This window comes from Hippocampus zosterae, chromosome 5 (genome assembly GCF_025434085.1).
Source record: "Hippocampus zosterae strain Florida chromosome 5, ASM2543408v3, whole genome shotgun sequence".
NCBI classification, from domain to species: domain Eukaryota; kingdom Metazoa; phylum Chordata; class Actinopteri; order Syngnathiformes; family Syngnathidae; genus Hippocampus; species Hippocampus zosterae.
This window is the reverse complement of record NC_067455.1, coordinates 1,092,142-1,102,173: the sequence shown is the minus strand read 5'-3', so window position 1 is coordinate 1,102,173 and position 10,032 is coordinate 1,092,142. Positions and strand designations below refer to the sequence as shown.

Below are 10,032 nucleotides of genomic sequence, written 5' to 3'. Positions count from 1 at the left end.
TGGTCTCTGTCAAGCAGCCGGTACAAAGGAGTCACGCCGACGTCACCGTGCATTCAAAATTGAGTGTTTATTTCGACAACCTCACATACGTCTTATTTCTCGCAAGCTACGTGACACAAAAAAAGATTACAAAAGCCACTTTGATCAAATCTCAAATCTTCCTCTGGAAGGAAAGCGGAGGCGAAAAAAACCCCCCCGCCAAAATAAAACCAAATCTGGAACTTTGCGAACACCTCCTAAAGAGCACCTCCTCGTCGCCGCCGCTCGGCAGCCCTGATCAATCAGGCTAACCTGAGGCGGGCCAGTTGAAGTCTTCTCTAAACAAACAAACAAACAATCTAGCGTCGATGCCGATGCCACCTTTGCAGGAAAACATCTCACCAAAGCGAGTGTAGTTTGCGGAGTCAAACCAGCAAAAGAGACGAGAAAGAGGCGGGGGCGTGGTTTTCAGGGCACCACGCTGTACGGCTGGTAGGGCAGCAGCTTGCGCCGCTGCTCGATGGCGTAGATCCAAGCCGGCTTGACGAAATTCAGGTTGCCGTTCTCCATCAGGGCCTAAAAAGGATTTCACCCGCAGAAAAACGGCAAAGTCGGCCGTCGACAAAAACTCTTTTGCCAATTTTCACAACAGCAAAGCTAAAACTTGCATGGAATGACCCAACCTAGTCAAAGTTGCTTGCTTTGAAATTTTGACCCCCCCCCCCCACTCCCACCCCCCTGGTTCCCACAATGGGCGAGTCAACTCACGTCCTCGAAAGAGTCGTGCCATCCTTCGCCCGTCACCACAAAGTGCACCGCCTCCGACATGTAGTCCTCCAGGACGCTGCGAGGGAGGAAGCGGTTCAAAACTTTGACGCAAGGCCTGCGGAATTCAGTCCGGTCCGGTTTTGCGCATGCGCGACCAGTCAAATCCATCAGCGAAGGTTGATGAGCGCCGCAAAGGCGTTTGGGATTCTGTTGGAGCTCGGAAACTCCGCCCTCAACAAAACCCCAATGCCGTTTCGAAATCCTGATCCGCATACCCCCAACCCCAGTTTCAAACCCAGGCATGACTCTCCTCATTTTGAGACCTTCATCCAGATTTGACGCCCCCACTTCAAACCCCAACTCGGGATTGAGACCCTACCATGCCTTGAAACCATCATTTCAAATTTGAACACTGAACCCTAAATTTGTAAGCCTCATTTTCATCCGGAGTCGAGTCCCGAATCCAAAACCTAGCATAAACCTTGCCCTCCGAATCGCTAACCCCTCTTGAAACTTGAAATCTGATGCCCGTCTTGAAGCCCAACTCCAAAAACTTTTGCCTTTGAGCGTGCCGAGGGCCCAAGAAGGACGAGTTACCCGTTAAAGGCGGTGATGTAGCGCGCCAGTTGTCTCCTCTCGTTGTTGGGGAACTTGCCGTAGAGGAAAAAGTGCTTCCCGTCCAGGTAGTCTGCAAGACACAAACGGCAAATCGGCGGGGATGAAAAGCCGAGACGGCGCGGTTTCCGCCGCCCGCGAGGGACGCCGAGACTAACCGGGCAGTTCCGGGATGGGCCGATCCTGCTCCTGCTCGGCGTCCGTGTTCTCGTCCGTGGAGCCGGCGTAGGGATCCTCTTCCCGCTTGAGCGCTTTGCTATTCTTCTTGCGCCTGTTCTCGCTCTCCACCCTGAGGCGGCCATGGAAAGAGCGGCGAGCATTTAGCGCGTCTTCCGCCGCCGTTGACCTCGCCAGGTGCTGGTCTTTTTGGCTTTTTTTGGGGGGGGGGTGTTGAAATCTCTCGCGGCGGGTTTACCTCTGCAGTTCGTCCTCCGTGTCGTCGGCAGAGTCGTCGTCGTCGACGCCGCCTGGGAACACAGATGCTCGTTTGTCAATCCGTCCTCGCGCGGCGCGGCCCGTTTAGGCGCGGACGGCCATCTTGATTTGCGTAGCGCGTTTTACGCACAATGCGCTTGATGTCAGCAACTCATTCACTCCCAATGGCGTTTTTAAGCGTCTTTTCGGACTTGCTTGGAATGAGTTAAAAGGACAACGTTTCAACGTATTGAAATTCAAAAGGCAGTGCAGAAATGGAGGACGGCGTCCCCCCCCCCCTACCCCCCCCCCCCCCAAAAAGCCACAACATTTCTTCCTTTCTACACCAGAGGAGCCGGGTCGATTTTGAACGCAGCCAAGCGTTTCGTGTCGGAGAATTAATGGCGTTTTGGAAGGTTGCGCTTTAAGGCGCGGGGGGGGGGGGGGGGGGGGGGGGGGGGAGACAAAAAGGGGCAAGGCAAAAACGGCAGCGAGCAGGCACCGCGGAGATCTCATTAAAATGCCGCAGCTCTCGTTGGCGTTTTTTTTTTTCTTTTCTTGCGCTTCCTCAACCACTTCACGCGTGGCCCCGGCATTAACATGCTAATGAGAATCATGCCCAAGTCCCGTCACGGCCATCGGGCCCCCGCCGCCACACTCAAACGGCCATCGGGCCCCCGTTTGCTTTTTGCGTTGGTCCCGCCGAGTTGCAAACGGTGACGACAAGACGGGCCTCCCGCGCGCTCCACGACGCTTCGTTTGGAGGCGTTGCAACATTTGGCCGAAATGAAAATCATTTTGCCGGAGAGCTCAACGCTTCACAAGTTCCTCGTTTAAAAAACCTCAAGAAAGTACACCGGAGCTCCGTGTCGCCCCCGCCGCATTTTTGAAAGCATACCAACGCGTCGCGCTCAAACGTTCGACGGCCACCAACCCGGTTCGTCGTCCACGTCGGTGGAGCCGGCGTACTCGTCCACCTTGGTCGCCTCCGACTGCTTATTGGCTGGCGCCGGTCTCGGCGGCGACTGTCAAAGCGGGAAGAGTCCGGATGAAGATCGGGAGACCCCCCCGTTGGCTCGATTCGGGTGGGCTGGGTACCTTGGTGCCGGCTTCCTCCTCACTCTGCTCGTCTGCCTCCATGTCGCTTTCTGAGCTCGACTCTGCGCCATCCATCAAATAACTGACACACACACACACACACACACACATCATTCTAATTATTCTTATTATTTTACGACGGTTTTTATACAAATGATTATCAAGGGATATTTTCTTTCCCATTTTTTGTGGCAGTGCTTTTTTTTGGTTGATGATCTAAGGTTCAAGTGTTTTGAATTACGTGCTCACAGAGTTCATGAGAAACTCATATCGAAAGCCTTTTTTTTTTAATCTGACCGGCAGAAAGAATCCATTCAAAAGAAACAAAAGCGAAAATCGTTATCGTTTGCTCATTTTAAGGCCAAAGATGGAAGGCGTCTCGGCGGCATCCGGCGCCCGGAATCTCGTCAGATGGCCGTGCGCGTGCGGCAGCATAATTAATGACTCTTCGGGTAGCGGTCGCTCGTGACGCTGACGTGGGCGCGGAGGCTTCAAGTGTTGCTTACGGGCCCTCGACGCCATCAAAGGTAAGTGGCGGCTTTAATTAAGCATAGCGGATGCGGCCGGTAAATAAAGGCAAAAGGCGAGCGCATCCAAAGGCCGGGTGGGAAAGGGGGCCGAGGAGGATGGAGGGCCATCATATTTTGGGGGGGGGGGGGGGGGGCGTGCTATTCACGGACTATTACCAGTCGGCGTATGACTGACTATAATTTTATGAAGCTTACTTTAGAAAGTTTGAAGACCCCCACCCCCTTTTCTCGCTCACCTTTTGTAGGAAAGTTTCCGTTTCCTTTGATGGCAGTCAATCACCCATTCCTTGCGCACGATCATGCCACCCGCCGACTTCACCTGGCTGTACTTGGGGGTGTTTGCGAAGGCACAGCTGGACATTAATGAGTGGAAAGACACGCACACACAGGCACAGGCACACACACACAGGCACAGGCACAGCATGATTTGCAAGCTCAATGTTCTGCTCCGTTGCCGCCGGCTGACAAAACGTCTTCAACATCTCATTTAAAATCAAGCCCGACGAGGCGACGCTTCAAGAGCCATGTTGTACGTCAACAGCATTACCGCGGGAAGAAGCAATCGACTATCCATCCATCCATCCATCTTCTACCGCTTATCCGGGGCCGGGTCGCGGGGGCAACAGCTTTAGCAGGGAAGCCCAGACTTCCCTCTCCCTAGCCACTTCTTCCAGCTCTCCCCGGGAGATCCCGAGGCGTTCCCAGGCCAGCTGGGTGACGTAGTCTCTCCAGCGTGTCCTGGGTCTTCCTCGGGGTCTCCTCCCGGTGGGACATGACCGGAACACCTCACCGGGGAGGCGCTCAGGAGGCATCCGAATCAGATGCCCAAGCCACCTCATCTGGCTCCTCTCGATGTGGAGGAGAAGGGGCTCGACTCTGAGCCCCTCCCGGATGACTGAGCTGCTCACCTTATCTCTAAGGGAGAGCCCGGACACCCTGCGGAGAAAACTCATTTCGGCCGCTTGTATCCGGGATCTTGTTCTTTTCGGTCACGACCCATAGCTCGTGACCATAGATGGTCGACTATCCATAACTCTTTCATTTTCCAGTCAAACTATTGAAATAATTCATGATCATAAAGCATTTCTTTTTCCAGCTCAAAATAAATCGTATTGTTGCGAAAAACAAAACCTACTGCGCACACTGAAAGTAAACGCACTTGAAGCGAAGCGCTCCGATAACAATTGGACGATGATTACGTCCGTTAATGAAACTTCATTAAAATGATGAAGCTCCGTCCGTTAATGAAACTTCATTAACGGACGGAGCTTCATCATTTTTTTTTTTTGAAAACACGTCAGAAAAGAGAATGGAACGGCGACTCACATGAGGTGCGTGGAGTCGGGCGTCCAGTCCGGCCGGTACTTGGCTCCCATCTCCAGCGCCTTCTCCCTCAGCTCCCCCCTGAAGGGGTTCTGGAAGCCGCTGAGGACGAACACCACTCCCTCCATGATGCGCTTGAAGGGCACTTGCTCGGGAGTCTTCACGCCTTTGGCCGGCCGCTCTTTTGCTTTGGGACGACTCTCGCGCTTCTTTTCGGCAGATGCCGTCGCGGCTGCGCGGATCAACGGGAGAGGTTGGAGGGCGGGGTTTTGGGGACAAGAAATTGCGAGGTGACGGGGAAGTGAGCCGGCACACCTCTGGAGGCGCCGGGGCTCGGCGTGCCGGTTTTGACTTTGGCGGTTGCGGCTTTGAATTCCGGCGAGCTCCCCGGGCTGCTTCTCTTGGCGGGAGGAGGCCCGGATGCCGACTGACGCTCTTTGCTGAAGTCAAACTTTTTCTTTGCGGGCGCCTAAACGGGTGGGTGGAGACGTATCGAAATGTCATGGATGGAGGGATGCAATAAGGAGAGCTACAGACAGACGGCAAAGTATCGTCGCGTGTTTTCGGCCAGTAGGCGGGGGACACCCTGAACGGGTTGCCAGCCAATCGCAGCGTTTTAACCAATTTTAGAGAAAGTAAATAAACGCAACAAGATGCTCCGTGAAGCGGACCATCCCTGTGCTCACTCCTAGTGCCGAGAATGCTGTCGTTTTTTTTTTTTTAAATCTTGGGCCATGTGGATAAAAGGATATCCGGTTAACTGACATTTGGGAAATGTTTCAAATGTTGGGGGGGGGGGGGGGGGGGGGGGGAGTAGCTTTATGTCTCCTTTCAATGAAATGGAGCCATCCTAAATCGGGGGCTGAAAGAAAAGATCTTCCAAAAAAACCCGAGAACACTGAAAGCGTGTCTGAAAAGCCTTTTACAGAGAGCAAGTCGAGACAAAAAAAAAAAAAAAAAAAAAACGAACGCCCCCGCTGCTATTCTGACAAGACGGGTGCCAATTATCCACAACGCGACGCCTGAATGAACAGCCAAACAAGGCCATTAAGTCTTAAGCAGGCCGCCATCGTACGGCGCCGCGGCTACCGTCAAGGATGACAAAGCGCCTTTACCCCCCCCCCCCCCCCCCCCACACCTGTGCCCAGACTCAAGAGAAGAGTCCGGGCATCAAACCAGCAACCATCCGAAATCTTGCTGAGCCCCCATCAATATTGAAAGCTGCCCAACCGACCGGCTCATCTGTCCTTTCCACAAAACTGCAGCTCTGCTTACCTTACGCAATGTCACCGCTGGCTAATTTCACACACACGCACACGTACACACACTCTATAACCCTGGGAGGGGTTAAGAGGCAAAAGTGTCTCCGTGTTTTACCTTGCAAGGTATGAATGCGTACAAACCAAAGAGGCAAATGTTCGTTTTGAGAGCGCTAATGTCAGCTAATGCAAGAGGCTAAATATAAATGAATAAATGAATCGGTTGCCGCTTAAGTGATCACTTGCCGCAAACTATGCAGCGGCTATTCTCCGGGTGAATAACACATTTCAACACAAACAAACAAAAAAAAGCAATTTCTGTGCCCCTTTTAAGCTTTCGTCTGAAAAGTGAACATGAACAAAAGCAGTCAAAACATGTTTGTGAAGTCAAGACATTCCTATTATTGAGCTGCCAGACGGAAACGGTTGCCAGGCAACCGCCCATCGAAAATCGACATTTCGCCATTGCCTTAGAAAAAGGCTTTGTCGAACGAGAGATTTGCAAACGTTGGGTTGCGTGTTATGTCGGCTCGCTCATGGTCACGGAATGAATGAACGATCAATGGTCTGATCAATGCTCGCCTCTTGACTGGTATTCGTAAGAGGGGGGACATAACTCCTACTCTGGCATCCCTTCATTGGCTCCCCATTCATTTTAGAGTTATTTTCCAAGATCCTCCTCTTTGTTTTCAAATCTCCGAATAATCTGGCGCCACCTTACCTCTCTGAGCTCATCCGCCCCCTACACACCTGCCCGGCGCCTCAGGTCTGTGGACCAAACATTATTAGAAGTAACTAAAGTAACTAGCTGCCCATCTTTAAAGCCCTCCTCAAAACCCACTTGTATTCTTTAGATTTGTTCTTGATTTTACCGTTTGGTGCTTTCTACCGCCTTTATTACCGATTTGTCTTACTGTTTATTGTGCATGTTAAATCGCTTCATGTACAGCACTTAGGCACCCCCGGTAGTCCAGTGGTTAGCACGTCGGCTTCACAGTGCAGAGGTACCGGGTTCGATTCCAGCTCTGGCCTCCCTGTGTGGAGTTTGCATGTTCTCCCCGGGCCTGCGTGGGTTTTCTCCGGGTGCTCCGGTTTCCTCCCACATTCCAAAAAACATGCGTGGCAGGCTGATTGAACACTCTAAATTGTCCCTAGGTGTGAGTGTGAGTGCGAATGGTTGTTTGTCTCTGTGTGCCCTGCGATTGGCTGGCAACCGATTAAGGGTGTCCCCCGCCTACTGCCCGGAGACAGCTGGGATAGGCTCCAGCACCCCCCGCGATCAAGCGGTACGGAAAATGAATGAATGAATGAATGAATGAATGTACAGCACTTTGTATGCAGCGATGGCTGTTTGAAAGTGCTCGAGAAATACTCTTGACTTGACTCAGACGGAAGGATGAAGATTAGTACCTGTGGCGAAGTGGAGGATGATGGAGGAGCCGACGATGGGGCGGCGGGCCCGGCGGCTTGCAAGGCAGCGGCAGCGTAGCTCAATTTGTTACTCTGTTGGGACGCTACAGGAAGAGGGGGGGGGGGGGGGTGGAAAAGCATGGGGGTGAGGACAAAATAAATGCATACACACCTTGTTGATGTGACGTATTGGATGTGATGTCATTGTTTCCTTCCGCCCTGCCAGTATTGGCTTCCTTTCAAAGATGGATCAGCGGCTCGGATGGCGGACGGACGGATAAAAGCTGCTGTGCTTGATTTTGAGCTAAACGCATTGTACAGGGCGAGCCTGGGGTGGGTGAGTGAATTTGCCTTTGGGGGAAGGACTGGACTTGGCGCTGAAGAAGAGACTGCCGGGCTGCATGCTGGAGCCTGAGGCGGGAGCGTCGTCCTTCACCCGGAACTGACCCAGCTTGGTCAATTTCTGCTCATGGAGAGAGAAGGAGCAAACATAAAAAAAAAAAAAAAATCTAAATGAAGGGCAAAACAAAATGGAGGTTGGAAAAAAAACAACAACAGTGCGTTACTGGGGATGTCACTGGAGGGTCATTCTTGTCCGGAGGCGAGTGGAATTTGACGAAGGCCAGGCCGTATGCGATGTTCTAAAAGAGGCACAGACATGTGTACATTATATTTGAAATGATAACAATTAGGTTGGGCAAGTGTACCGGGCTCATATTTGGTCGCAAATATGCCGATTCCCCAAGACTTTGTACTAAAGACCGACCAATATAGATTTTTGAGGCTGATGCTAATTCTGTTACTAGGCAGACAAAAATTACAATAACCGATTGGCCGATATATGTACATCTCTCTCTCTCTCTCTCTCTCTCTCTCTCTCTCTCTCTCTCTCTCTCTCTCTCTCTCGATACATATATATATATTTGTACAGATACGAGTCAATCAGACACATTGCTGCTAAGTATTAAGTTCTCATACTCCTCCATGTTTTGTGTTTCTTAGGGCAACTTCAAAATAAAATGGCCCAATACCAATGTTTCACATGATAGGTTCATCTTAATTTTGGTACATGATGGATTTTGTGTTCATCGGATGGCCCGGTTCTTGATGTTTATATTTTGAAACACTTTTGCAGGTAATTTTGTGTTTCACAAGCTTGTTGGATTGGCCTGTGAACTTCTATCCGAATGGATCAATATTTTGGAATTCAGTTCCTCAGGGCTTCACCTCAGTCCCACCACGATTCTCTCTCGATGTAAATAAATAATTGAGTGGATGGAGCTCGTTTTCATCTCAGCAACTCTTGTCGACCCCAAGTGATTTCGACAACTTTCCTAGCTCAAGTTGAGCATGAATGCTACCCCCCCCCCCCCCCAAAAAAATGTTTTTGCACTTCTGGCACATGCTAGTTTGTGTCATAGGCATGCGGTTTGATCACTCTCTGCTTATTGATAGCCTTACTTTACTGTAAGGCTGGCTGCAGACAATTTTCACCCGGTCCCACTTCTCCTGCGCCGTGCTCTTCTGCAGCTGTCCGGGTCCGAAGAAGCGCACCCTGTTCATGTTGGTGCCGTTACGACTCTCCGTGGGTGACATGAAGGACGATGTGACCAACAGCACCTGAGAGGCCCAAAACACGGCAGAGTGGGTTTAAAGTTGGCAATGTGTGAAAAGTCAATGAGGGCAAGAGGAGATGCGGTTTGCGTGGTACCTCATAGTCCTGATCTCTGACAGAGGAGGAGTTCCCCACCAGGACCTCCACGAACGCTGAGCCTTCATTTCCAATGTCCACGCTGTGTACCTGTTCCTCCTTCTCGAACTAGAAATGACAGAATGGAGAAATTAATGACAATCATCTGTGAACCTGCAATGTCGTGAGAGTGTTGAGTTGATATTTGACTTTAATTTAATTCCACTTGGTAGGGCAAGCATAAAGTCGACATTCGTAGTGAAAATATTGATGCCACGCAGGTGGTTCATTTATGCAACGGCGTAATGTTATTTTTAGTAGACATGTCCATGAAATGAGATCGAAAAAGCATCACCTCACCCCCCCCAAATATTTGCATCTCATTCCCATCAAGGTCACCTGAAGAATGACTGACGTCTGCTTCTCTCCAGCTCGGGCGGCTTTCCACTTTCTGTACGTATCCGAGCTCAGGAGGTTGTCCGCCTTGTGAGTCTGATGTTTGCCACAAGGAGGACGCATGTTTCTTCCCACCGGGTTAAATGAAGCTTCTTACAACGCAAGCGAGACATTCTACTTACGTTGTCCTCGGTGCTGCACGACACGACGTGCTGGAGTTTGATTTCGGGCATCGCGGACACTTTGTACTTGAATAAACACTTTTAAGGTGGTTACACACTAACCGTCACTTAATAAACATACATCCGCAAGAGAAAATAGTCATTTGAACGAGAAATTACGTGACGAATGTCTCCCGCGAGCGAGCTAGCAAACAATGGGGAGTAAACTTTTCCCTTGCCGATAAACAACCCAAAAGGCACGAAATTCAAATCTAATTTTAAACTGTCATTCATTTACTATACACGCGTTTACGCTCAACGGGATATTTATGCAATCTGATTAAAAATTGCACACAGTATCGAAATCATTTTCCCACCTAAAACCTGCG

The 10,032-nt window shown here is 50.8% G+C and overlaps 3 protein-coding genes across 4 annotated transcripts in view; 1 reads left to right on the top strand and 2 right to left on the bottom strand.

Moving 5' to 3' along the window:
• Nucleotides 1-10,032, top strand: part of LOC127601005 (upstream stimulatory factor 2-like) — a 231,061-nt gene that overhangs the window by 182,393 nt on the left and 38,636 nt on the right. The gene's annotated exons all lie outside the window — the stretch shown is intronic.
• The window catches only part of LOC127600983 (V-set and immunoglobulin domain-containing protein 10-like), a 44,124-nt gene that overhangs the window by 15,911 nt on the left and 18,181 nt on the right, over nucleotides 1-10,032 (bottom strand). The window lies entirely within an intron of this gene.
• Nucleotides 51-9,996, bottom strand: LOC127601040 (DNA repair protein XRCC1-like). The gene is made up of 17 exons (XM_052066021.1): nucleotides 9,665-9,996; nucleotides 9,486-9,578; nucleotides 9,108-9,215; nucleotides 8,858-9,016; nucleotides 7,963-8,037; nucleotides 7,748-7,862; nucleotides 7,397-7,500; nucleotides 5,043-5,196; nucleotides 4,731-4,959; nucleotides 3,641-3,757; nucleotides 2,875-2,956; nucleotides 2,711-2,801; nucleotides 1,778-1,829; nucleotides 1,521-1,651; nucleotides 1,345-1,435; nucleotides 748-823; nucleotides 51-555 (listed from the first exon to the last, which is right to left on the bottom strand). Exons 1-17 carry the CDS (start codon nucleotides 9,713-9,715, stop codon nucleotides 448-450), a joined length of 1,836 nt encoding a protein of 611 aa, XP_051921981.1. The 5' UTR covers nucleotides 9,716-9,996; the 3' UTR covers nucleotides 51-447.

What these genes read in the sequence shown, in the direction of transcription:
- LOC127601040 (XM_052066021.1), bottom strand. Translation starts at nt 9,715, where the DNA reads ATGCCCGAAATCAAACTCCAGCACGTCGTGTCGTGCAGCACCGAGGAC. An exon ending in GTCCAGTCCTTCCCCCAAAG is followed by an intron (nt 7,501 to 7,747) that starts GCAAATTCACTC and finishes CTCTTCCTGTAG; the next exon opens with CGTCCCAACAGAGTAACAAA. An exon ending in CGACGTGGACGACGAACCGG is followed by an intron (nt 1,830 to 2,710) that starts GTTGGTGGCCGT and finishes CTGTGTTCCCAG; the next exon opens with GCGGCGTCGACGACGACGAC.